Source organism: Theobroma cacao, chromosome 4, assembly GCF_000208745.1.
Source record: "Theobroma cacao cultivar B97-61/B2 chromosome 4, Criollo_cocoa_genome_V2, whole genome shotgun sequence".
In the NCBI taxonomy this organism is placed as follows: domain Eukaryota; kingdom Viridiplantae; phylum Streptophyta; class Magnoliopsida; order Malvales; family Malvaceae; genus Theobroma; species Theobroma cacao.
In genome coordinates this window covers 12,337,960-12,365,949 of record NC_030853.1, presented here as the reverse complement: position 1 = coordinate 12,365,949, position 27,990 = coordinate 12,337,960, and the positions used below count along the sequence as shown (strand labels likewise).

Genomic DNA, 27,990 nt, shown 5'->3' with positions numbered 1-27,990 from the left:
CATGATAATTAAGTCATACTAATACAGATTAATTAACTTACCCTAAAAATGCACCGGAAAGAAGAAAGATTGACGAAAGTAGCCCAAGAATTAACCACACAACAAATTTACACGGTAAAATCAGTGGACACCAAAGGCGGAGACGTGAAACGCTGATTCCCTCAACATTTCTACACAAACAAAAGCAAGATCGAATATTGAAATTGGTTTGCCTATCGTTGCACCACAAACCATTTTTTTAGCGCAACCCAGAATAGCAAGGAAATCTGGTTTACAATCACAGCAACTCCCCGCCTTATTTAAGTTTCTTTCTCCCCTTCCTCCTCAACACTCTAAAACCTGTCCTGATCAGGTTTCCTTTCTCCCAAACAACTTCTGGTCTATTCTTGATTTGGATCTTGTTCAACTTGGATTCAGGTAAGAAAAAATAATACTCAACTGAAAATCAGAATAATTTTCATGATAAAAGGATTGACCTGAGAAATGGATAGAGCTATTAGTCTAGATTAATACTTCTACACCTATGGTTCGATTTAAAGATTTGCTTATAAATCCCATCTCATTGATCGATAACATGGATTTTGATGCCGGGTGTCTTTGATCATTTCTTTATAAGTATTCGATGTGATATTGGTATATTCTTCTTCCATTGATATTTAGAGTGGCATGGAAATCTTCCAAAAAGCAACTTCTGTTCGTCTACGTAGCCACCATGACAAATACCTACTGGCAGAAGATGATCAGGAAACTGTTTGCCAAGAAAGAGATGGCACGGTTAGGAATGCAAAATGGACGGTGGAGATTTTGGAATCAAATGCAAGTTGTATACGTCTCAAAAGTTGTTACGGAAAATACCTGACAGCTTCCAACATGCCATTCCTTCTAGGAATGACAGGGAAAAAAGTGCTGCAAACTCTACCAAGAAGATTGGATTCTTCTCTAGAATGGGAGCCTATTAGAGATGGTGTTCAGGTTAGGCTCAGGACTCGTTATGGACAATATCTGCGTGCAAATGGAGGATTACCACCTTGGAGGAATCACATTACACATGATGTTCCTCATAGAACCGCAACGCAAGATTGGATTCTTTGGAATGTTGATGTTGTAGCATTTCGAAAACAAGCTCCACCTCCTCTTCCTGCTCCTCGTGTACCACCATCTCAGCCTGCAGTTAATCCAATTGATAGTGCACCTTCTGCTCCCGCTTCACCTACAGAAATTTCACTTAAGGGCCCTAGAATGTCTAGACTTGAGGTATGGCATATAAGACTTTTGTTTGAGAAATGAAATTATGTTTATGGTACGACAATTAATCTTGAGGTTGGTTTCTGATGGTTTGACTTTTTTTTTTTTTTTAATGCAGTCTGATGACTCATTTCATGGTTCACCAGTGGTATTTGAAGGAAGGGTTATCAATTATGAGGTATTTGATGATAATGGGAATGTTGATAAGGCAATTGGAGAACGTACCTTCACTTTTAAGGGTAGTGGGGTTGAGGAATTGAAGCAAATGTTGAAGGAAGAGGCAGGGGTCAGTGAGGACGTTTGCATTTGTTCTCGTAATCCTTTAAATGGCAAGCTTTATCGCCTTCGGCTGCATCTTCCTCCTAACAATACAGCCATGCATGTCATTGTGGTTCCTCTATCATCTAAAGGTTATTTCTACTATGTAACTGGATTCATTGAGTTTGATTTTGAGTTTTGATCTTCGTGTTGAGCGCTTGAACGCTCAAGAATTTCACCAACATGGAAATGCTATCCAAGAAGGAATTGAAGAAAGTCTTACAGTCATATATATATCCTTCTATTTTTGGTTCTAGCATTTGGAACATTATTTTTTGTTTCATTGATTGGTTTATCTGTTACTAGATTCATAATGCTATGAACAATCAATCATATTCTCTTTATCTTTTTTTTTTCAAAAAAATTTTCATGTTAATTTATATGATCTATATTATATTCATGGTTTCCATTTCTTCACTGTTTTTGCTCAAAAGAAATTTTGAAACTGTAAAAGTGCTTTGCCATTTGTTTCGACATTTTCTATCCCTGATTACTCTGTCCAGCAAAATGAATTATCAGGATTAGGAAGGAAGAGAATTGAAGAAGATATAACAGTCAGCTCTTTGTTCTAATAATCTTCTTTTAATACTATGTGGATTTTGGAGTTCTGTTATTATAAAGACAATTTAAGAGTGGCCTAATTGACCAGTTAGGAAAGCTTAGATCATGGAATGTTTACTTAAATTCTGGACTTGCAGTTTTATTAACCTTGTAGAGATGATTTTGTCCATATAGGATGGAGGTGAACAAAGAGAATGAAGCATTAATTGCTTTGTGCAAACTCATATTTTGGACAAATAGCTTATTAGGAGTTCAGTCACAAATAATCTGCTCTTTTCTCCCCATCTCACACATAGTTTGTTGAAGTACATGTTATGACAGAATCTTAATTGAACTTAAAACGTTTTTCATTCAAGTTGACAATTACAAATTGCAACTGTTAGACAAAGGAAAGAACTGCAGTTTAATCACAATTGTACTTTAGACTGTCATAGGTACCTTAGACCCTGTCTGTATGCTTTCTTGTCTTTTGTTTTCCCCTTTTTTTTTGCATGCTTAGATTTTGATTACATGTCCAAAAATAATAAAACATGCTCAAGAAAGGGAACAATGAAACAGATTTTCTGATAAAATATTTCTTCAGTTTTTATTAGCAATTATTTGCTGTCTGTTGCTTCCTATTGCTACCTCAAGTGTGCATATAGGCATGCTTGTGTTGAACCATGCATATAGTTCATACTTCTGACACACTGAAAGTTTCTGTTTTTCTGGAAATTTTACCAGTCGCACGAGATCTTGAGATTCATTGAACCCCAATGCCAATTTAATCCGACTGCACCACATTGAATCAAATGAAGCACCTAATTTTAATGTACATTCTACTCCAACCCTGGTACAGACTGCTAATAGCATTGGAATGAGACAAGCCAAATTTTGTCACGCACAAGAAAGCTAAAGGAGTGTTCTTGTATTAGCTCTGGCACTTAATCATCTGCTGAACTCAACAACAAAAGATATATCTTTATACAGTTAGCAGATGTATGGTAATCGGAATGCTTGGAAGTTGAATTCTTTTTGCCCTTTTGCTGTGAGATTTCATATGAAGGAAATCAACTTGCTGGCAATGGCTTTCTTGCAGAATTATATCTCTTCCTCCATGGGAAATAAAAAACAGTTAAAAGTATTCCTTTTCCTTTTTTTCTTTGACAGCAGAGATTTTCACAAATGCAGCACAAATCAGACAAACTAACGTGATGGTTGCATAAACAATGTAAAAATCTGTCACAGTGTTGAATGTAAGTTCAATAAGAGCATGAATATACTTATTTATCTATCCAATTGCCAATGAGCACCGTGGTTGTATGGTTGGTAGAGTGAAGAATGAGACAATGAATGCAAGTTCTTACCGATTATTTCTTAACAGGCAATAAAAGCAACTTCTACAAGCAACTGTGCTCAATTTGCAACACTATTTGGCTGGTGACTAACATAAGCACTTGCAGGATTTGGTATTTTCTTAATACAAGAATCTTGAGGAGCAATAATTAAGGTCTACTTACAATAACAAATACAGTAAAAATCTGTAAATCTCGGACTACAATGAAATTACAGTGGTCCTACATACAGGCTTCATTCTACTATTCCTAGTATAAAATCTATAAATATATCATGTCCAAAATCTACAAGGCAAACTATTAGGAAGCATTCTAAACCTATTCTGGTTAAGGGTTTAAGAGCAGCCTAATTAAACTAATCCTATACATAAATATTTACATCCTTTTGTTTACATGTTCTTAAAGTAATCTTTCTAATAATAATTGGAAAGCATTATCTTCTCTAGTTATTGGAATACAGTTTTCTACTATATTCTCCTTGCATAATCTATGTTTAACACAAAGATTCCTTTCTTATATATTTTACAGTTGGTGCATTTGGAATATTCTAATTAATTTTTCTACATCTCTTATTATTATTTCTCTAAAATTCTCCTTATTCTATTTTTTTTTTTTGAACGGGATTCTCCTTATTCTACTTAGCCTGAAGATATCATTGCTACCATTGTCATAACTAAATTGAGATCGAGATAAGCTTTTAAAAATTTATGCCATCTTGTGAACTCTAATTACCTTTGAGTCTTTTACATTTCAACTTAAGTTGCTATCTGTCAACACTTACTCCTCTAAAGAGACATACTGAGATACAAGACTTGGGTGATAATCAGATTCTCTAAGACCTTAACTGATTTTTGTTTCCTTGACAACAAAAAAATTCCAAAGATTTAGCTATTTCTTTTCTCTAGGGACTTAAATGAAAAGCCTAGAATCATTTTGGGCTATAATGTAATTCCATTAAACTAAGTGCAAATGAGGAGTCCGTGTAGGCTTCTCCTTTTTATAAAGTTCTATCTTTCACTTCGGTTTAAGCCAAGTCCAAATCACTGAAAGCATCCTGATTAACTGAAGGCAATATGCAAATGTGGTCTCAATCTGTTGGAGTTTGAGTGTTTGACTTTACATTTTATGTCTCCTACTCTCTTTTCTCATTCAAGTGTATCCATGATCAAATCAAACCCCACTTATTATATGTTTCTGGTTTTTATTATACAATATTCTAAGGTCAACTTGATTTTCTGTTCCCATTTCCTTCTTCCCATTCCACTGATTTCAACATTTTAGATTCAAGCAAACAAGGAAAGTCAACCATGACAGACAGAAAATAATCAGATGCTGCATTGCTATAATATAATATAATAAGAATGTTGAAATTGATTGGCAGAGAGAGACAGAAATATTAATCTTTAATAAGCCTTCCACTGTGTTTGAACTGAGTAGAGGGTTGTTCTTGAGTTTATATAAAGTTAGAACACCCTAAGAAAAGTATTTGTAGTATTCAGTATCATTTTGAGGAAGATCAGAAGCTTATGATTGTTCAAAGTCGCTTTGTGGTTCTTCTCAGTTACTCTCTAAGAGATGGCTGGTGTTCTTACTGTAATCTTCATCTTTTCTTGCCAGCTTCTTCTTACCCATCATTCTTCTCCACATCCATTATGTACAAACCTCAGTAGGTTTCTTTCTCTCTGTTATAGTGATCCACTTTCTGCATGCTCTATTTGATTTCTGATAGCCACAGAAAGTATACATGAATTGAAAGTTGTTTTGGACTGAAATATCTGTTCCATTGTATTGGTTCTGCGCAACTATATTGAAATTTGATCAATTTTTATTGAAACAGGAGCACCAATTACCTCTAAGACCCCTCTATCCTTTTGTCAGTACAATGGAAGTGTTTGTTGCAACTCCACCGAGGATCTGCAATTGAGAAATCAGTTCAAGTCAATGAATGTATCTGATTCTGGTTGCGCTTCTCTCCTTAAATCAATACTCTGTTCGGTAAGAGTGCCAATTAAGTCTTAGCAATACAATGTTACCTCTGAAGTTTTATTGCTTAAATTAACATGAACCGGCTGAAAGACGGATTGGATTATGGGTATGAAATAAACTGTTTGGTCAGATTCATCAACATGTCTGCAAATTGTCATATTGCTCGGAAGAACTTTGATTTTTATGCCTAAACATTTTTCAAACTCATGAAAATAACACCCTTATTTTCCTGTTAGCAAAGGCTCAAAAAGATGCAGAAATTGTCAAGTTTTATTTGCACTAGGTATTATAGATTTTCGTTCATTTGCCAACAGGTTAAAATGATCTAAAGATTATGTGATTGCAGAGATGTGACCAATTTTCAGCGGAGCTCTATCAATTTGAATCAATACCTAGACCAGTTCCTGTTCTTTGCAACTCTTCCCTTTCAACAAACTCAAGCCTGTCCCAACTTGCCACAATTGACTTCTGTTCAAAAGTTTGGGATGAATGCCATAATGTATCCATCACAAGTTCGCCTTTTGCATTGCAAGGTAAAGGTGGCATTCTGATTAATTCCACTTCCAAGCTGACTGATCTATGGCAATCTACGGGTGCTTTCTGTGATGAATTTGGTGGAGCTTCTTATGATGGTGCAACATGTTTTGCTGGAGGTCCAGTTATGCTAAACAGTTCTGAAAGTCCTACTCCTCCTAGTGGTATTTGCCTTGAAAAAATTGGGAATGCACCCTACCTTAATATGGTGGCTCATCCTGATGGTTCAAGCCGAGTCATTTTATCCAACCAAGAAGGAAAAATTTGGTTGGCAACTGTTCCTGAGGAGGGATCAGGAGAAATATTGGGCATTGTTGAATCAAATCCTTTACTAGATTTGACTGATGAAGTACATTCTGACTCTGAGCTTGGATTCATGGGAATGGCATTTCATCCAAACTTCCAAAAAAATGGCCGCCTCTTTGGTTCATTTAACTGTGACAAGGTTCAATGGGCAGGGTGTTTAGGAAGATGTTCATGTAACACTGATGTGGGATGTGATCCTTCAAAATTAAGTTCTGACAATGGGGCTCAACCATGCCAATATCATAGCGTCATAGCAGAGTTCACAACTAATGGTACCACATCAGATATTTCCTCGGTAAAAATTTGAATATACTCTGCTTGTAACACTTATTTATCATGATTCACTCAAGTTTCGTTCTCATCCAATCTGACTTGAATTTTAGGTTACTAGAATTAGACCAGTAGAAGTCAGAAGAATTCTTACTATAGGACTGCCATTCACCTCCCATCATGGTGGTCAGATTCTCTTTGGACCTGAAGATGGATATTTATATTTTATGATGGGAGATGGAGGAGGTATAGGCGATCCTTACAGCTTTTCACAAAACAAGAGATCCTTGCTTGGAAAGATTTTGAGGCTTGACATAGATAGCATACCAAGTAAGTATTGGCGTCGAGTTCTTCTTAGAATCTGAATTAAGTGTTGTCTGATGTTCTAACTCTTTCAACTTAGCAGGTGCAAAAGCTACCAGGGACCTTGGTCTATGGGGAAATTATTCTATTCCTAAAGATAATCCATTTTCTGAAGATAAGGAATTGCTGCCAGAAATTTGGGCCTTGGGATTTAGAAATCCTTGGCGATGTAGTTTTGACTCTGAGAGGCCTTCCTACTTCCTATGTGCAGATGTTGGTCAGGTTAAGATTACTTTTTTGGCTATATGCTATCGTCAATTAATCTAGGGGTTTTTGTTAAATGCAGTTCAAATGCATCTGTTCATTGAATATTTAGACTACTAAATTATTGTTAATTAAAGAAAGTGAGTGAATATTAGACATTCTTGTATATTTCTGTCTATCAGCACTTACACAACCTTGCTACTGATAAATAGATCTTTGATCTTATAGGATCAATATGAGGAAGTAGATATAGTCACCAAAGGAGGAAACTATGGCTGGCGATTTTATGAGGGCCCATTCTTATACAATTCCTCAAACTCTTCTGTGGCTAATAAATCTGCCAGCCCCATAAATGCAATCTTCCCAGTAATGGGATACAAGCATTCTGATGTAAACCAAGTTGAAGGATCTGCATCAATTACAGGCGGCTATTTTTATCGATCCAGGACTGATCCATGCTTGTATGGAAGGTGCGAACTTGAATCTGCCTTCCCTTCTGACAGGGAAGCCCTTAACAGTGTAACAAAGATCCTTATAGAACAAGAACTTAGTTTCTAGTACTATATATTTTGTTTCAAGTTTCAAAACATAATCGGATTGAAAGTAGCTTATTAGCAGGGCATATTCAATCTTGATGGAGTTCTTTAGTTACAAACTACCGACTTTGAGGTGCTTATTTCTCATAAACAATTCCAATTACCATGATCTAATCACTTCTGAATCATGGTTGCAGATACCTCTATGCAGATTTGTATGCCGATGCCATATGGGCAGGTACAGAAAGCCCAAAAGGCAGTGGGAACTTCACTACCTCTGAGCTTCCTATCAAATGCGCTCATGACTCTCCTATACCGTGTACCACTCAGCCAGATTCAACAACTCCTGCATTGGGGTTTGTGTTCTCCTTTGGCCAGGATAATAGGAAAGACATCTTCATTTTAGCCAGCAGCGGTGTATATAGAATAGTTCGTCCTAGTCGCTGCAACTACACTTGTTCCAGGGAAAATGTTACAGATCTTTCTGGTCCTGAAACTGTTGTGCCTCCTTCCACTTCCCCTTCAACTGGGAGCAAATTGACTAATCCTCTAAGGTTGCTGCAAGTCTTTCCTTGTGCTTCGTTGTTTCTTTTGTTAAGCTTTTTCTTGTAGTCTAAACTAGGGAGTAGGGAGTTGCTGTTGAAGAAAAAGAGAATGTCGGCTGTCATATATAATCTCTTTTCCCACTCATTTCCATTCCATGATTTCTTATTCTTACTTATTTCTCAATATAGTCAAAGATGATACAAATAGACTACATTTAAGCTTACATCATTTTTTTCTTGATTAATTTTTTTGAATAGGGGGAATGAGATTCGAATCTTACTTTTTAAATAGGAGTTCATGCATTAACCAATGAGTCAAATATTCTAATGTTATTTTTTTCTTAACTAATTGATCTCAATATAGTCATATAAAATGTTTTATACTCCTCTTATTTACTTCGACATTTTTTTTATTTCAACTTTGACTATATATATATATATGTTATATGTCATTATCTAAGTTTAGATTATTAATATAAAAATTCTTTTATTTTTATGAATTCTTATCATTATCATTACTATATATAATTTATATGCACGAACTTCAAAACAAAAAAAGTGAACATATACACTTGATAATTATTAAATCAACTATTTTATCCTTAATTAATGATTTTTTATTAATTCAAAATATTGACTAAATTTTATTTATTTTCTTATTTAGGTATAATGTATATGATATATGTAGACAAGGAGTTGTTACCTAACTGATCTAGGAGTTATATAAGATACAATTGGTAAGCTAAGTTACCTACCTAATTAGTTTCATTATGGCTTGTTAAGTCACTCAAGGTCATGGTGAGATGAAAAGGGTCCTAGCTCAATAAGAAGTTTAAAAGTTAAATTTCTCGAAATATTAAAAGAGGGCTATTATTTTGATAAAATATTGAGAATGATCATATAAGATTCTAAAACCTTATCCTTATGATCACATAATTTGTGTTAATGACTAAGCTTTATATATGTTGGTTTATAAATGATATAAATCGACAATGGCGAACAGTTTGTCACTTAAAAGCATACTTGTTGCAAACAAGTTGACAGACCCAAATTTCATTAACTAGTTTCGAAATATCAAGATTATGTTGAAACTAGAGAAAAAGGCTTATGTCTTAGATGATTCTGTTCATGAGGAACCTAGCAATGATGCTAAAAATAAGGAAAATAAGGCTTATAAAGCTTATATGGATCATCTCAATCAAGCCACATGTGTGATATTGGCTAGTATGGCTCTAAATCTTCAAAAGCAACATGAAGCTATGAATGCCATAGATATTATCCTAAACCTTAGAGAAATGTTCGATAAGAAAAGTCGCACAGAGAGATTCGACATTTCAAGGGAATTGTTTCGATATAAGATGTCTGAAAAAAGCCCAGTAAGGCCTCATGTGCTTAAGATGATAGGATATATCACTCGACTTGAGCAATTAGATTGGGTCATGGATCATGAATTGAGTATAGACCTAGTACTTTATTCGCTGCCAAAGAGCTATTCATAGTTTGTGTTGAACTTCAACGTGAAAAAGATTGAGGTAACCCTATCAGGTTTATTGAATATGCTTACACAAGTTGAGAAAACTACTACGAAAGAGAAGCCTTTAGTTCATCTTGTCTCTTTTAAGAAAAATAAAAATAAGAAAAGAAATTTTTTAAGAAAGATAAAGGTGAAAAGGCATCAACTTCGAAAGGTATAAAGGCTATTAGAAGAGTGAAGAAGGAAAAAGACAATGACAAATGCCATTTCTGCGGCGAACTAAGGCATAAGAAGCGTAATTGCAAGGATTATCTTAATCCATCAAAAAGAACAAACAAAAAGAAACTTCCACTTCAGGTATGAATCATATGATGATTTATTTTTCACTGCTTAGTATATGATACCTTACTCTTTATTAATGTTCTGATAGGCATGACATATTGTAAGACCTAATGACAAGGAGTAGTGAAGAATAAGACCATGAAAACAACAACCTCAATTGATGGTGATCAAGCTTATCAGTCTAGATTAGATTGAGGAACAATAAATAATTTTAAAACATTGAATGTTTTTATGGCATGATTGCCAAGATGAGATGTTTTGATTTTAGGCTTTTGGCCGAATATTTTATTTTATGTTTGGGAAACATAGATTTATATTTTGCTAGCACGAGATGCTTAGCTTATATATTTATATTTACATTACATCTCATTTTATTTTGAAATTGTTCTAAATTATTTATCCTTAAGTATAGCCATGCATACATGATAATCAATACTAAGTCCTAACATCTTTTTTTCTTTATTATAAATCAAAAGGAAATTAATGAGATGACTTAAATAACATTGAGTCCTAACTCAATGAATTCATAATAGGATTATGAAAACATTTAGTTAAGGAGCATTCTTATTGAGATAAAAGATCTAAATTAAGATTGCTTAGAACTAAATAACAATTGAGTATCATATTGAATTCATAAGAGATGAATCACAAAGCATTGCAAACTCAATTAATCGCATAAACTAACCTTTGAGAGGATTTTATCTCATAATCAATGATGAACGACTTATGATATGTAAGTATACATAAAAGTTATGGTTAAAACGCATGAAAGGAAAGTAAATAAGTTTACTTGGTAAGATTTCTACACATGATAGAAATAGTGGGAGCCAATGACACTTTAAAGATCAAGGGTCATGAAATTATGAAATCCAATAGATAAGATTTATATATAAAGATTGATTTAATGGGATGTATAAAGATGCTAAATTCATCCGTTAGATACAAACCATTAGTAGGATGCATATTGATGCCCTACTCATATAAAATGAGTCTACTAAATGATCAAACATGAATGATTGGATAACAATCTCTATTCAATGGAATAAAGTTAAAGTAATTGAATACATTATATAAGATAAACATATTTTGTACACATCATAAGGTTAGTAGGAGTAAGATAAATTACTCATTAAAAATGTATAAGATACATTTGCTAGGTTAAAAAAATAAAATAAAATAAGACTAAACAGTTAAAGCCTAAAAAGGGACTCAACAAAAGAATTTAGGATGACATATTAAAGGAGTTTAACATAAAAAGAATCCTAAGTGTTAAAAGTGATATAATGTCATGATTGGGCAGTTGTATTGGAATGATTCCAAAACAAAGGCTAACTGTACAATTATGTCTATAATCGGATACAAATCTTTTTGTATAGACTGCAAAAGGAGAGAGTTTTGGATCTTTGGTTAACAAACCAATAAATGATTCTAAGTTGTTAAAGTAACAATAAGAGTTATAATAAAGGAATTAAGGTCTTGTTATGATCTAAATGAGTACTTTGATTATGACAATGGAGATTGTCAAGCATATAAATTAACATATTCCCAAATTTGCAATTTGAGTTGTCATAGTAGAAATATAGTCACTAAGCGAAAGACTTTGATATTGGATATGTTAGCAATTGACTTAAGTGCAAGTGTGAGATTGTTGGTATATGCCCTTAAGCCAATTGGATTGATCAAGGAATATATGCTGCCATTTAATGCATACTTAATCACATAACTATATGTGACAAAGGTTTTCCTTCATGTTAGTGTAATAATAAGGAGTTATTAAGTACTGATTAGATGGAGCCATGGAACATAAAGGCCTTGCAAGAGAATTATAAAGTTGTTGCAATTATGAGATCATTATGCATCAAAGCCATGTTCCTAAAATTGTTCCTGGTCATTGTATTGTCAAGACAGGGCATTGACAATACTTAAAGACTGCTACATTATAAGTCGCCTTACTTGAGAAGTAAGCAATCGAACTCATAGATTGAAGTATATGAGATACTTGAGGATGGCAGATGGGTGCTTGTTAGAGAACAAGTTCACTGAACATGACCCATTATGAGAACTCCACTTGGTATTTCACTTAAGTGTCTATGGAATATGTTTTCATGTGATAGTCGTACAACTAGTTCTTGAACTTGAGACACCAGGTCATCTTATATAGGGAATGACATATTTTGATTTCACCTCTTATGGGTCTGGAGGCAACCAGATGCCTAAATATGGTGTTTTTTGGTATGACATGAAGCATACAAAGGTGGATGAGTGGTTAAGAGAGAATTCGTCACCCCAAGCGATATAAAGGTATGTATCTCATTTGTTCTTAATTTTAAATTAACTTATATAAAGTATTTGGCCAAAGCATGATGAATTTAAGAAAAGTTAGTTTCATAAATATATAAGGTTAGTCACGAATTGTGAGAACTAATATAGAATGTTATAAGTAGGCACTGAGCCATGCTTTATGACATATCCAGGATAATTGATGAAAGGACTGTGTTGCATTAAGAAGCTTATTATTGAAGGGTTTTGTCAAATTCTTTAATTGACTCTTTAACGTTTATGTGGTCATAATATGTTGCTAGATACTGCTCATAATCTATAAATATAAATCAATTATCAATTGATATTTGATTATCCTTTATATATATTATCAACATGTTAGAAGCCTAATGGATCACGCATATTAAGAGACGTGATTGAGATTAAATAAGAATAATCAATTAAGTTGAACTTAATTGAAATAAACCTAAATAAAGTTATAAAATTAATTAAGTTCACAAGGATTTAATTCAATAAAAATACAAATATTGTATCTAGGGTTACAATTTAGTTTGGCTATATAAATATGTTATGTTAGCCAACTAAAAATCTAAGCCTTCAACCACTTTTTAGTTGTTTCATAAAAATAAGAAAAGAAAAATAGTTTTCTTTGTCTGATAAAAATAAGATTCAGCAAGAACTTTTGGTCTTTTTGTTTTCGAAACAAAACTTTCTAGCATAAGTAAAATCCTATATTTGAGAAGGTCTTATTTAGTCATTGTATGGATTATTGTTAAAGTCCAAACACTTAGGTGGTTGAAATTTTGACGAATCCTAAAGGTGAAAAAATAAAGATTTTAGCTGCAGGATTTCCAACTAACTTATTCTATTTTGGGTTTCTTGCTTCATTTCAAACCCTTTTAGATTTAATTGGCTTTTGATTATGCTATCTAGAGCAAGGTATGTAATATTTAAACTTATGAATGTTCATAATTAATTTGACAATTATATGAAAAACATAAACATTGGTCATTTGGGATTCGACTATTTCTTTGATTAAATGCATATTTTATTTTTTTTCGTTGCGTTATGTTTTCTAATTTCGTGATTAATTTCATACTTGAGTATGAGGTCAAATCTCAGTAGACGTGCCATTTGGATAATGTCACTATCACGTGACAGATGATGTGACATTAAAAATTATTACCTAAAAATTATGTATTTACTTTTTTACCCCACCACGTGTCATAAAATTATTTTATTTTTTTTAATTGGGAGAGGGGGGATTTGAACCCTACTCTTGAGGCAGGAGGTTTATGTACCAACTAATGAGTCAAATGCTTGGATGTAATTATTTGGTTAATGATTATAAAAATTAAAAAAAATCAAACTAATTACTTTATTCCTTTAGCCATTCCAAAAAAATGGCTATTCCCTAAAAACTCTATATACCATTACCTTCCACCCTAGTATTAAGTATTCCATTCTCAGTGGAATAGGTATCAAAAAGTAAAAGACTAAAATACCCTTGTCTATTTTAAAAAATTACTAACCTAGACATTTAAATATTTTCTTTTTATGTCATTTTTCTCTTTTCTTTCTCTTTCTTCTTGATCTACCTTTCTCATTCTCTTTCTAAATTTCCTTCACCAACAAAGAGAGGTGGAAACGATGATAGCGCAACCAGATTTGGCTATGGAAAGCGTGATTTGACACTTCTCAACTAGATCTGATTGAGAAGTACTAATCAAGCGCTCCTTAACTAGAACCCTACAATCAAATTTTGGCAACTCATGATTAGATCCAATCACAGAAAGCACTGATCTGGTGTCCTAATAGCCAGATCTTGCCACAAGGAGTGCCAGATTAGTGTTCCATTACATTGGCCACATCTCTAGTGACTAACCAACAAAGAAGAAAGAAAAAGGAAAAACAAAAGAAAACCAAAAATGAATTTAAAATAAAAAAGTTTAAAATTTTAATTATAAATTATAAAAATTAATATTTTAAATTTAAAAATTAAATTAAAATTTTATTAAATTATAAATTATTAATCTTTTAAATAACTATAAATTATTTATATTTTAAAAAATAAAATAAATAAATAAATAATCATGTTAAAGTTTCAAATAAAATATTTTTAATATTATACATTATAAAAAATAATTTTTTAAATTAAAAAAAAATTATACCATATCTGTGTTGTGCCATGTCAACATTTGTCCTACATCAACACGACTATGTCACATCAACATATAGTTAATGCCATGTCAACGTACTTGACAGTATTAAAGTTAAGGATTGTAATTATCAAATTCACGAAATATAAAAATTTAATTTACATAAATTATTACATAAAAACTAAATTTATTCCTCTTGTAAAATATGGAGATTAATTGTATAATTTAATATTTTTAAAACAATTCATCTGTTACGGTGGATTGCACGAGAAGATAAAACATGTTTTGTTTGAAATATTTCATAAGTGGGGCATAAGTGGGGCATAATATTAACATGTCCGAACCTTAAACGCAAGTCTAAGCCCACCTAAAAGACAAGTTGGGTTTCGGAAGACTTGGCCTATACAGCCAAAAAATTCAAGAGAAAATTGTGGAAAATGACATTTCTTGATAAAAATATTTTAAAAGTAACTATCAAAATAAATTTAACTGTTTTTAGTCATATTTAATCATGACTTGATAGAAATACCCTTTAAACTATTTCAAATAAATTAAACCATTCATCACAATTTCTCCCAATTTCTCCCCATTTGTGCTTCGTATTTCTCTCTCACCATCCAAGTCTCTCAAATTTTATCGATTTTTTTGTTCGACATTCGTCTGCTATGCTTTCGATTTCTCTCTCTCACGTTTTCAAATTTCTCTTTCTTATGCTTTCAAAACACCAAACAATGATTTTGACATGCTTGGATGAGTGGCTGTTTGGAAAATTCGATTTTTAGGTATTTTGGATAAAACTAAAACGGTAAAAATAATCACAAATGCATGAAATAGCTTTTAATTGAATCAATTCATGACCCAGATATCAATAAACTCAAAATTTTGAAATTTATAAATCTAGGTTTTCAAAAGATTTTTTTTTTAGTCAAAGTGGGTGCTTTAGATAAAAAAAATATTTGTATTTTGATTTATAAAAACATGTTAGAAACACTTTAATTTATGCCAAATTGTCAAAAAAAAGAACAAAAAAAAAAAGAAAAAAGTTGAGAAGATTTGAAGTTTCACAGGTTTTTGTACATGGCTTGTCATAGGCTTTTGTATATGACGTATCACACGCTAACCATGACTTGTCACAGGCTTTTGTACATGGCGTGTAACACGCTAACCATGGCTTGTCGCAGGCTTTTGTACATGGTGTGTCACACGCTAACCATGACTTATCACAGATTTTCGTACATGATGTGTCACATGTTTTTGTACATGAGTGTCACACGTTAACTATGACTTGTCACAGATTTTTATACATGACGTGTCATATGTTTTTGTACATGGCGTGTCATATGTTTTTATACATAGCGAGTCACACGCTAACCATAGCTTGTCACATGTTTTTGTACATGAAGTGTCAAAGATTTTTGTACATGACGTGTTACACGCTAACTATGACTTGTTACAGATTTTTGTACATGACGTGTAACATCATAGCGTGTAACTTCATTAAAAGTAATTTTGTCTAACTTAATTAAAAATAATTAAAATTATAAAAATAATTATTTTTAAAAATATCTTTTCTTTAAGTACTACTTTTTAAAATGTTCCAAAATTCAAACCTTTTTAACCGTCTAACCCATCACTGATCCAAAAATCCTCCTCTCACTCTTCAGACGATGATTTCATCTTTCTCTCCCATGCAAACAGAAACCGTAACTTTTGCATCTTCTTCCTTTTGTTTTTCCTTTCTACCCCTCCTCAAACATCAAATTTACACTACCACACCCTTCACAACAAAAGGCAGAAACCATCTCACCCTCCAGGCACTTTCTTCTTCTTCTTCTTCTCCAACCAAAGACATATGGAGACGATCCAAGACGGCACCGTTTTACCGCCCAAAACCCTCCCAAAACTCCACTTTTTTAGACCACAGCATCGACATGGAAGAGCTTTTCGCTTCAATATCCAAAACCCAAAACGGAAAAGACCTTTTTACCCTTCTATCCCCATACAAGACCCGCCAACTCTCAATCCGTTTCATGGTATCCCTCCTTTCCCGCGAAACAGACTGGCAAAGATCGTTAGCTTTGCTCGACTGGGTCAACGAAGAAGCCCGTTACTCGCCTTCACTCTTCGCTTACAACGTTGTTATTCGAAACGTGGTGAAAGCCAAACAATGGGCCATTGCCCATGGCCTGTTTGAAGAAATGCGTGAAAAAGGGTTAACACCCGACAGGTTTACTTATTCGACATTGATAACGTATTTTGGGAAAGAGGGCATGTTTGATTCGGCTTTGTCTTGGCTTCAAAAGATGGAAAATGATGGTGTTTCGGGCGATCTTGTTCTTTTTAGCAATTTGATTGAGTTATCGAGGAAGCTACGAGATTATTCCAAAGCTATTTCAATTTTTAATAAGTTGAAGAGGTCAGGAATCGTGCCTGATCTTGTTTGTTATAATTCGATGATTAATGTGTTTGGGAAGGCTAAGTTGTTTAGAGAAGCAAGGCTGTTGGTTAAGGAAATGAGGGATGTTGGGGTCATGCCGGATACAGTTAGTTATTCAACAGTTTTAAATATGTATGTGGAGAATCACAAGTTTGTTGAGGCATTATCGGTGTTTGCTGAGATGAACGAAGTGAAGTGTCCACTTGATCTTACCACTTGTAATATTATGATTGATGTTTATGGTCAGCTTGATATGGCGAAGGAGGCGGATAGGTTGTTTTGGGGTATGAGGAAGATGGGGATTGAGCCGAATGTTGTTAGCTATAATACCCTTTTAAAGGTTTATGGTGAGGCTGAGCTTTACGGGGAAGCAATTCATCTTTTTAGGTTGATGCATAGGAAGGATATTGAGCAGAATGTTGTTACATATAATACGATGATTAAGATTTATGGGAAGTCTCTTGAGCATGAAAAGGCGTATAATCTTGTGCAAGAAATGCAAAATAGGGGGATTGAACCTAACGCCATTACATATTCAACCATAATATCTATATGGGGTAAGGCAGGGAAGTTGGATAGGGCTGCAATGTTATTTCAGAAGTTGAGGAGCTCTGGGGTTGAGATTGATCAGGTGCTTTATCAAACAATGATTGTGGCTTATGAAAGAGCTGGTTTGGTTGCTCATGCTAAGCGCTTGCTTCATGAGCTTAAGCAACCGGATAATCTCCCTAGGGATACAGCGATTATGATTCTTGCCCGTGCTGGTCGGATTGAAGAGGCTACGTGGGTTTTTCGACAGGCATGTGATGCTGGTGAGGTGAAGGATATATCTGTGTTTGGATTGATGATTGATCTTTTCTCACGGAATAAGAAGCATGCAAATGTCATTGAGGTGTTTGAGAAGATGAGGAGTGCTGGATATTTTCCTGATTCTAATGTGATTGCCCTGGTGCTGAATGCCTACGGGAAGTTGCGAGAGTTTGAGAAAGCAGATGCTGTATATAAGGAGATGCAGGAAGAAGGATGTGTTTTTCCTGATGAAGTTCACTTCCAAATGCTGAGTCTTTGTGGTGCTAGAAAAGACTTTAAGATGGTAGAATCACTGTTTGAAAAGCTTGATTCTGATCCTAACATCAATAAAAAGGAGCTGCATCTTGTTGTTGCCAGCATTTATGAAAGAGGAAACAGACTAAATGACGCCTCGCAAATCATGAACAGAATGAGTGAAAGAGGAATTTTGAAGTCGTGATCGTTTCTTAATCAACTCATAGTTAACAAATCTCTCTACTGGTGTAAATGGAATTTTATTGTTCTCTTGGTATTGTTGTAAATCACATTCTCCTGAGCTGATTATGCTGTGCACGTATTGTATTCTCCCTCCTTTCTAATGCATACCTATAATTCTAGCAAATTATAATTTTGTTTTCTTGGGTTAATACCAAGCGCCTTTTGCTTATTCTATTTCATTTGCAGCACGCTCTTCAACTTTAAGGGTGTGTTTGGTATAAGAGATGTAAAGTTATATTCTCTGTAATGTGTTCAAGTAAATTACATTACAGTATTTATTTTGTAACAGATTACTGTAATATAAGATTGTAATGCAATCACATTATATTGCACTATCTTTAAAGATATTTTTATCCATCATCTTTTAAAAAAATTACTCACAATTCAAAGTAAACAAAATTCATCGTCATTTTTGGGGTTTAGGGTCTACTACTTCTTCTCCATTTGCTAAAGTTGCTCCTCCTTCTTCTAGTTCTGTTTTTTCATCATCTGAAATTATGAGTTAAAATCTCTCATTTTTCTTTTTCTTTCTCTTTTTTTTTATCTTCTTTTGGTATTTTTTAATCTGATTTTTTTTTATTAATTTAGGTTTTCTTTATATTTATATTTTAAGATTTATAAGTGAAACAATTTTGTCCTTCATCAATAAGAGAGGTTGGTTTTTGGGGCTAATCTTCAAGAGGCACAGGTAATTTCTAACTTCAACTCTGCAATCATTCTTTGAAGAAAGATTAGAGAAATGGAGAAAAATGTTTTCGTGATATTGAAAACTAATGGCACACACACAGACACAGAGCCCACCCCACACTACTGTTAGTCTGTTTCTCAAACTCTCTTTATCAAATGACGGAAACAAAGGGGCTTACCCTTTTGACCCACGTACTCTGCATTCATTTTCAATAAAAACATTCCCTGCCTTCACAAGCTACTGCAGCCATGCTGTTTCCCTCCTGCTTTGCTTATTAATTAATACTTCTGCTACTTAGATGGATATGTGTGGATGAAAAATCAAAAATCAGTATTCTTTTTGACAAGAAAGTGGGGTTACAAAGCAATTTCGTGTCGCAAAGAAAGGGCAGTCAAGAAAAGTGGTGGGAAATTGGCAGTGCAGGGGCAACGACAACCGCGCGCAACACGAACAGGGAAAGAGGAAAAATACTTTTGAAGCAAAAAAAGGCGTGTTCATGACCAAAGCCATGGCCAAACACTCGTTGACTGTAATATTTTTTAAATATATTTTTAGTGATATTATGCTTGATATTTTGTTTTATCTTGATAACAAGTTATTTTGAATTTATGATATTTAAAAAAAAATTAATTGGAGATTGAAAATTATGGATATTTTATTGTCAATTTGTTATTGGTTACAAGAGAGGAAGCTATCACATTAATGTATACATATAAAACGTATTAAGAAATAAAAATAAAATATTATCTTTTAAAAAAAAATTAAAATAAAATATATAATATAAGAAATTATATTAAAAATAAAAAATAAAATATATACTTGTAATAAGAAATGAAAAATAAAATATATTTAATTAAAAATATATTTAAAAAATGACATTATATAAAAATTAACAATAAAAAATACATGTTAAACTTGTATTTTAATATATAAAGGTAGTTTTGGAAATTAACATTACATAACTTGTAAAGTACATATAAAACAAACACTGTAATGTTATCTTCTTTGTATTTTAATCATTACATTACTTATATACCAAACACTGTAATGTTATCTTTCCTACAATTATATTGCTTGTAATCACATTATTTGCAATCACATTATATTGTAAAGTATCAAACGCTATTTAAAAGTGAGCAGAGATCATGCAATGAGACAAGGAAATTAACATATATTGTAAGAGTTTTTTTTTTTTTTTACAAAAAAAAAATGCACAAAGAAAGAAAAAGAACAGGCAAGATTATCTCCTCAAGTAATTTATTTTAATTTTTGGTTAGCTTGATATTTTTGTAATGATTTTCACGTTACATACCAAAGAAATAAAAAAAGAATTCTCTATTGCATTCTTTTGAATAGAGTGTTTTATGGTTATAAAAAAAAATAACAAATTGTTAACTCTATGTTGATTTTAATGATAACGAAATATTCCAAATTTGATATTTAATATGCGTGTTTAAGTGTACAAGTGTTGAATTAATAAAAATCTTTCTTTAAGAATAGAGCAAGTTGAAGATGATATAAGTAAAGGCTGAAGACATATTTGTTGATGGATTGCCTAAACAGGATAGTTGATTAACATGGCAAAGCTTGGATCTAGACAACAGCCGTACAAAGGTTATTGGACTATAACAAAAATTGAACCTTGTTATTAACCAAGATTGGGAGATTACAAGGAGGGAAATATGGTTACTTAACTATTTTTGGAACCTACGAAGTTCAAATTCTTCATTTTTTTTAGTAGGGCCAGCCACCTCCGCATCAACAGCAAACTGATTCATTTGCCATTTACTCATCAGCCCATACTTTATACTTAAAATGTAGAAAAAAAAGAAGTAAATTATGTATTAATTTTGGATAAGAGCAGGCCAATTTGGTTTGGTAGGTTTATTAGTTTCAAGTTAAAAAGTCACTCTGTCTCAATCAATGAGAATATGAATTTCACTGGTGACAAACTCAGTTAGGTCAACAGGCTTTTTAGTTTCTTCATGCCATGCCATTCTTTCTCTGGTCAATTATCCTTTGGTCCCCTCAAAGGGAAATGGTTATGAATCCCAATTTCCAAGTATATGGTTAAATTAGTTGAAGTAATCTTTGACACTTTAATCAAATTATTCCTCAAACATCTCACCAAATTATGACTGATGTACATTTAATAAATTTGCATTTTGCATAAACTACTTCATTACAACAATTACGAAGGATCTGATTTAAATGGGTTCCAAGTCAAACAAGGAAAAAACGAGTATTTAACTTCTTTAATTACTCTCATTAAGAGTTTCACTCTGACCTGTTAAGAACCAAATGACATAAATTGTTTTGTCCTTTAACTTATTTTTCTCTTCCCCTTAATTTCTGGATTAACTTTACCTAATCAAAATTCGTAAAACTTTTATTTTTGTATATATAAATTGAGAAAAAAAAAATTCAAAGAATGAATACGTGCTGTGCTAAGATCATAACTTTGATGATAATTCAAATTGATTCTCTCGTATATTTCCAGCGTTGCTGTTGCTTATGCCATTTGTTCTATCATTTGTCCTTTACTTTCAACTAAAATCATCAATGTCTCCAATAAAATGTATAATTTCAATTGGAATTTTCTCATGACTTGACTTGTAGAGGAGTAATTCATCATTTATTTCTCAGCTTGTTTAGGTCTCTCCAAAGTCAACCGACTTATTGGAGAAATGCCTAATAGAAAGACCATCTTTATCATCTTTTCTGGTTTAGCATTAACATAATTTTATAAAGAAAATTTTGCATATATGTGAAATTATGGCCTAGAACAAAACATTAATTCATTGCACAATTAATTTAGTGATAGCTTTATCTTATTCTNTTAGTTAAGTAAGAGAGAGAGAGAGAGAGAGAGAGAGAATAAAAAAAAAAACACTTTACCCTTGGTCTTGATAATACTATTATTATTATTATTATTATTATTATTATTGATTTAAAATTGTAGGACATGAATTTATTAAAAGGGGGGAAAAAAGATCCATAGGACTTTAATTTATTCATTTATTTATTTTATACATGTGTGGGGTTATCGATCACTTCAAAAAATCTAATTAAAAATTGTAAACCAAAAATCTACTAATTAATTAACAATTGAGAATGTGGGTTGCCTTGCCTCTTTAGTAAGATCTTTGACATAAATGCCTAACTTTGAAATGAAATTAGTTGTATATTTAAGTATGTCTTAAATAATAAAAAATATTATAACAAAATTTAAATTATTTGGAACATTTGAGTTTTGATTGTGGAAATCTTCATTCTTGACATAGCTGGCCTCTGAACTCAATCATATAAATCGAGATTCAAAATAAAGGCTGTTAACTTAATTGTCACATATAGTTAAGATTTAGAGAGGTTTTAAGTTTAACTGATAGCCAAAAAAAACTATTCATTAATAGTTAAGCAATAAGATTTTGATTTTGAAGTTTAGAAACCCTTTTTTTATTTATTTCTTGGACTAATAAAATTTAATTTTTTTATTTTAAGAAAAATAATTCCAACATTAATTTTTTAACAAAAATATCATACACCAATCATTAAGAAAAATACAAATTCTTAATATTATATTATTGCTAGTACAGTAAAAGCTCGATAAATTAATACTCGATAAATTAATAATCTTGATTAAATAGTATTTTTGACTGATCTCGATTTGACAACAACATGGTAAATTAATAATTGATTAAATTTATAAAATAATACAGTTAAAAAAAACATAGATCTCACTTGATATATAAATTAATAATCTTCTTATATATCAAAATTATACATATGCATGATTTAATTAGAAAATCTTTGTAAAATATGACTCAAATGCTACTTATTCCCTCTTGAAACTGTTGTCTCCTTGAATCTCATTTCTAACTTTTCTTAATACTTTAAGAAGTTTTGGTGTAGTATTGTCATATTAGAAAAGAAAATTATGCAATGTGAATGTCATTTTGAGTGTATTTTTGTGGGAGATAGGTTCTAATACAGAATTATTCTCTTCAATTTCATCTTCTTTGTCATTGAATGTAATTTTAATTTGTTATAAAAATAGATAGATTCATGATTTCTGTTTAATGAAACTAATTACATTCATGAACTTGTTTTAGTTAAATAAATATATTGAATAACAATAATTCATAATTCGGTAATTAGGTAATATTCTTATAATCACAATATACAATATATGTATTAACTTCAATATTTGGAAAAAAAATAAAGAATACATTGATAAATTAATTTTTTTATTAATTAATGTATAAATTATTAATTTATCAATTAAATAATATTTTGATTAATTAATAAATTTTTACAATCCCAAGGACAATAATTTATAAAAATTTTAATGTACATTCTTACAAGATCATATAATTACTTAGCATTTTTCCAATTTTTTTAAGCTCTCTCTCATATATATATATATATATATTGAATTACAAAAAATAAAATTGTTAGTTCCATTAAAATATTATCGATCTAAATTGAAGGCATCTCTTTATAATAAAATATATGTAATTATTCTTCTTTATACTAATATTTATTATGATAATTAGACCTAAAAATTTTAAAAAACAAAGAAGAAATAAAACGAGTCAAGATATTTTATTTGTAAAAGTCATCATGGTTCCCCACATTAAGTCCTAATTAATCCAAAAATGAAGCCTTAATTAATCTCTCCTAAACTCCCCCACATTCACGGCGAAATACTTTCCTTCGCCGTATCTAACACGTACCAGAAAAAGAAAGCTCAAAAGATAAGTTAAATTCACTCCCAAAGCAGCAAATTTAACTCTCTCGGATCAGCTCACAACCTTTCTCCCTCTCCTTTTCTCTCCCAAGCTTTCCAATCTGAGCAAGGGGAAAACGAGAGACAACAAAAAAAGAACAAGAAATGAAGAGATTAAAATCCTATTACATGCAAATTCGTCACAATAATAATCAAGCAATGGAGCGCAGATGGATCTTCCCTTTAGCTGTTGGCTCCATTGTTTCCTTATTTTTACTCTTTTTAACAACCTTAACCTCTTTTGACGGCTCCCCATTTCTTTTCTTCTACCGTTCCTCCACCGTAATCGGCGGCTCCTCCACTTTCGTGGAGAACCAGCTAAAACCCATCCCCATCTCCACCCTCCCTCCCCCTCCCCGCTTTGCATACCTCGTTTCCGGCTCAGCCGGCGACGGTCGCATGCTGAAAAGGACCCTCTTAGCCCTTTACCATCCCTTAAACCAATACGTAGTCCATCTTGACAGGGAAGCTAGCTCTGAAGAGAGACTCGATCTGGAGAAGTTTGTGAAAAATCATCAAGTGTTTAATAAAGTTGGGAATGTTAGGATGATTGTGAAAGCTAATTTGGTTACTTATAGGGGACCTACTATGGTTGCTAATACGCTTCATGCTGCTGCAATTTTGTTGAAAGAAGGAGGAGATTGGGATTGGTTTATTAATCTTAGTGCTTCTGATTATCCCCTTGTTACCCAAGATGGTGAGTTGGATCTTCCAAAAAGATGATTTTTTCCTTTTTTTTTATTTTGCGTGAAAGTCCATTCTTTTTCTTTGATTTTTGGAATTGGGTATTGGAAAAAACCGTTTCCTTTGTGTTTTTAGCTTTGTTTTTTTGGACATTTGACTTTGGTTTTCGATATGCGATTTTGGGTTTTTTTCAGATCTGTTGCACACATTTTCATACTTGCCAAGGGATCTGAATTTCATTGATCATACAAGCAATATTGGGTGGAAAGAGTGAGTACTTCTTTTAATGCTTTTAATTGTTACTTTTCTTTAGAGTTTCCTTTTTTGGTTATCTTTATATTTCTGGAAACTGAGTGATCATTGGGTTTTGCTGTTGTAATTGGCAGGTTTCAGCGGGCTAAGCCAATTATTATAGATCCAGGGTTGTATAGTGTGAAAAAAGCTGATGTTTTTTGGGTGACACAGAGGAGAAGTGTTCCAACTGCATTCAAACTCTTTACAGGTAAAGATGCTGAAAGCCTCAATATTTTTTCAAGTGTATTTAGTTGTGGGAATTTTGGTGGTGCTGTTATTTGCCAATTTTAGATTAGTTCTGTTTAGAGATACAGTCTATATAGTCTTTTCTGTGCATCGGTTGAATCTGTTTCATTTTTTTGGCATAGTTGGTAGTCATATAATGATTTCCGGGAGATCTGAAAAATTCTTTTAGATAATATTTTCACTGAATAAATTTGGTTATATTGTTAGGATAGTGAAATTGAGGTTGAAATAGGAATCTAGTTTTCAATTGATGATCTTTCATAAGCAAATTAAAGGTCAAAAGTTAAGACTTTTGAAATCTGAACGTAATGTTCTCTGGTTCTGGGTTTTCAGAGAACAACAGATTTAATTGAACTAAAATTTGGATTGAGGTCAATTGGGTGGACTGTGGAGAACATGCAACTTCCCCTTTCATGTTCTCTTCTGCTTTCTGATTGCGTGAAAGCAGCTTATTCATGCAACTATCTAGAAGATAATGATTTTGTTTTTAATGCCTCTCATAGCATTACAAGATTTTGGAATTTCTGATCCAAAGGAAGTGGACAAATATGTAGAACTTGTAGAATGGCATGTCTACACTGCTTCACTCATTTAAATGACTAGTTGCAGTGTCATATTAATGCACTGTTGCACACTAAGAATGCTTTGCTGCTGGGCACAAGGGATTGTTGGTGATAAACATTCAGGAAAATTGGTGCAAGGCAGAAATATCTTGTTAATAAACTAAATTTTTTTACTTATATCTTCTCTTTGTTCCTCAGTAGCCATGGAAACGTTTTGAATTGATCTGGGAGTTTTTGATAATGCCCCTGTCAATTATGCAGTGAATTCATGGTTATAAATTCACTCTCTCACTTACCCTTAAAACATTGAAATTGAAAGGTTTTTCAAGAGAGATATGCGTCTTGTGCATTCGCATATTCATTTACTATTGGTTTTATAATATTGCCAAAGCGTTTATGGAAACTTGGATGTGCTAGAAAGATAATTTTATCTGTACTTGTCAGCATTCATTTTCCCCTGTGTTCCCTTTTTCTAGAGAAGAAGTTAAAAGTCCTGAGATCACTCAAGTTTCCTTTGAACCCTGCCTAGTTCCTCTCTGACATTACCTATCCTTAGTATAGCCTATTATTTTTTAGTGTTTTTTTTAAAACAAAATTAAATGTTACATTGGATGGTTAATTGGATGACACAAAGTGCAGCAGGTCCTTGAATTTTGTAATCTCTTCGATGAGAACACAGAAGTCAAAACTGCTTCTTAGTATAAAATAAACCTTACATAACTCTCATATCTAAGGCTTTATAGGATGATGAAGTTATTGCCATAAGGAAATGCTTATTTTAAGCAATAACAGGGACTTAATTAACCAAATATAGCCTTATTCTTGTTCTATTCTGTGTTGCTAGGAGTGATGTGATCATTTAGTTTTGGCTTCCAAGTTCAGCTGACAACATTTCTTTATTTCTTTTCTTTTTTTTTTCCCAATCTTTCTGAATTCATTTTCTGATTTAAGTCAGTGTGATTCTGCATTGCTACATGCCAATTAATTAACCAAATATAGCCTTATTTTTGTTCCGTTCTGTGTTGCTGGGACTGATGTGATCATTTAGATTTGGCTTCCAAGTTTAGCTGACATCATTTCTTTATTACTTTTCTTTTTGTTTTTCTTTTATTTTCTACCTTTCCAAATTCATTTTCTGATTTAAGTCAGTGTGATTCTGCATTGCTACATACCATGTCATTTGATTTCCTTTATGTGTAGGATTGTTATATATTTGATATATGTGGATGAAGGTAACTAAAGTAAAATGAAGGCTCAAAATAGTTCTGTTCTTTAAAACTTCATAAATTAACAATTTAAGGCAAAACAGTATAGATTTAGTGTTCCAATTAACTCAGATATCTAAATGATGAACCATATGCATGTATGTTATGTTAAGTTTGTAACTTGTAAGTTTGTAATTTCATTGAAATTTCATGATAACTGTGAGTCTGTGACTACTTGTGCTTTTGCATAAGTTTCATGATTATGCATTGAATAATCTAATCTTGTGATCAATTATTTGTTTTTACTGAGTCTCATTAGAGAAAATATATTCTAATTTAGTGTACTTAATGAGAAGAAACATTAGTATGCTACTGGAACATTCTCATGAAGTAGTATGCTTTTAAGTCCGGATATTGGAAGCTCCTCACGAAGTGGTTGATTACATCTGGAATTGGCTGTTGTATCATGTATGCTACTCTGATTGGAAAATATGATCATTTGTTCCTTGGCAAAATGTTCTTTGAACTACCTTGTTGGAAGAATCTATTAGACAGCCATGTATATGTGTAGTATTATCTGCATTAGGCATCACTAACAAGTACATCTTTTTATGTAATAGGTTCTGCGTGGATGGCACTTTCTCGGCCTTTTATTGATTATTGCATCTGGGGATGGGACAACCTACCTCGAACAGTCCTCATGTACTATGCAAACTTTTTATCTTCTCCAGAAGGTTACTTCCACACAGTCGTTTGTAATGCTCAAGAGTTCCGTAACACTACTGTAAACAGTGATCTCCATTTTATATCATGGGATAACCCTCCTAAGCAGCATCCGCATCACCTCAAGCTTGATGACATGCAACGAATGATAAACAGCAATGCTCCTTTTGGGAGAAAGTTCCCTCAGGAAGACCCAGTGCTTGACAAAATTGACTCTGAGCTGTTGTCTCGGGGTCCAGGAATGTTAACTCCTGGTGGTTGGTGTGTAGGAAGTGTGAAAAATGGGACTGATCCTTGTTCTGTTGTTGGTAATACAACAGTCCTCAGGCCTGGCCCTGGAGCGAAAAGGTTGGAAACTTTGATCAGCTCTCTTCTATCCAATGACAATTTTAGGCCGCGGCAATGCAAATAATAACAATGGAAACTGGCTAAGGGAGGCACTCATTCCAATGGGTTGGGTTATGCTCATATCAGAAGATGGAGATGATGCAATGCGGTAGTAACTGATCCTTCTGGTAAGGGGTAAAAGGAATGATAGAAGTATACATGATCTCTCTGGTTTATATAGTACCTCGATTAAGATGGATATCAATTATAGAGCCGTGATCGGAGATGGA

The 27,990-nt window shown here is 32.8% G+C and overlaps 3 protein-coding genes across 4 annotated transcripts; all 3 read left to right on the top strand.

The window, feature by feature from the left end:
• LOC18601429 lies at positions 329 to 3,386 on the top strand. The gene is made up of 4 exons (XM_018119281.1): positions 329 to 417; positions 661 to 1,254; positions 1,364 to 1,655; positions 2,848 to 3,386. Exons 2-4 carry the CDS (start codon positions 667 to 669, stop codon positions 2,871 to 2,873), a joined length of 906 nt encoding a protein of 301 aa, XP_017974770.1. The 5' UTR covers positions 329 to 417; positions 661 to 666; the 3' UTR covers positions 2,874 to 3,386.
• Positions 5,034 to 8,353, top strand: LOC18601428 (HIPL1 protein). 2 transcript variants are annotated; one of them, XM_018119343.1, is made up of 7 exons: positions 5,034 to 5,085; positions 5,284 to 5,453; positions 5,791 to 6,579; positions 6,668 to 6,884; positions 6,961 to 7,139; positions 7,350 to 7,591; positions 7,855 to 8,353. In XM_018119343.1, exons 1-7 carry the CDS (start codon positions 5,034 to 5,036, stop codon positions 8,267 to 8,269), a joined length of 2,064 nt encoding a protein of 687 aa, XP_017974832.1. In that variant the 3' UTR covers positions 8,270 to 8,353. The 2 variants fall into 2 exon arrangements, with proteins under 2 accessions (XP_017974832.1, XP_007032421.2); XM_007032359.2 differs by having other exon boundaries at positions 5,034 to 5,124; positions 5,296 to 5,453.
• On the top strand, positions 16,097 to 27,785 carry LOC18601426 (pentatricopeptide repeat-containing protein At5g39980, chloroplastic). Its single transcript, XM_007032357.2, has 5 exons — positions 16,097 to 18,141; positions 23,726 to 24,355; positions 24,537 to 24,612; positions 24,729 to 24,844; positions 27,271 to 27,785. The coding sequence occupies exons 1-5, from the start codon at positions 16,125 to 16,127 to the stop codon at positions 27,783 to 27,785; spliced, it is 3,354 nt and encodes a 1,117-aa protein (XP_007032419.2). The 5' UTR covers positions 16,097 to 16,124.

What these genes read in the sequence shown, in the direction of transcription:
- LOC18601428 (XM_007032359.2), top strand. Translation starts at nt 5,034, where the DNA reads ATGGCTGGTGTTCTTACTGTAATCTTCATCTTTTCTTGCCAGCTTCTT. An exon ending in TCCATTATGTACAAACCTCA is followed by an intron (nt 5,125 to 5,295) that starts GTAGGTTTCTTT and finishes TTATTGAAACAG; the next exon opens with GAGCACCAATTACCTCTAAG. An exon ending in GATCCATGCTTGTATGGAAG is followed by an intron (nt 7,592 to 7,854) that starts GTGCGAACTTGA and finishes TCATGGTTGCAG; the next exon opens with ATACCTCTATGCAGATTTGT.
- LOC18601429 (XM_018119281.1), top strand. Translation starts at nt 667, where the DNA reads ATGGAAATCTTCCAAAAAGCAACTTCTGTTCGTCTACGTAGCCACCAT. An exon ending in CTAGAATGTCTAGACTTGAG is followed by an intron (nt 1,255 to 1,363) that starts GTATGGCATATA and finishes TTTTTAATGCAG; the next exon opens with TCTGATGACTCATTTCATGG. An exon ending in GGTTCCTCTATCATCTAAAG is followed by an intron (nt 1,656 to 2,847) that starts GTTATTTCTACT and finishes AAATTTTACCAG; the next exon opens with TCGCACGAGATCTTGAGATT.
- LOC18601426 (XM_007032357.2), top strand. Translation starts at nt 16,125, where the DNA reads ATGATTTCATCTTTCTCTCCCATGCAAACAGAAACCGTAACTTTTGCA. An exon ending in TCCCCTTGTTACCCAAGATG is followed by an intron (nt 24,356 to 24,536) that starts GTGAGTTGGATC and finishes GGTTTTTTTCAG; the next exon opens with ATCTGTTGCACACATTTTCA. An exon ending in AGCAATATTGGGTGGAAAGA is followed by an intron (nt 24,613 to 24,728) that starts GTGAGTACTTCT and finishes TGTAATTGGCAG; the next exon opens with GTTTCAGCGGGCTAAGCCAA.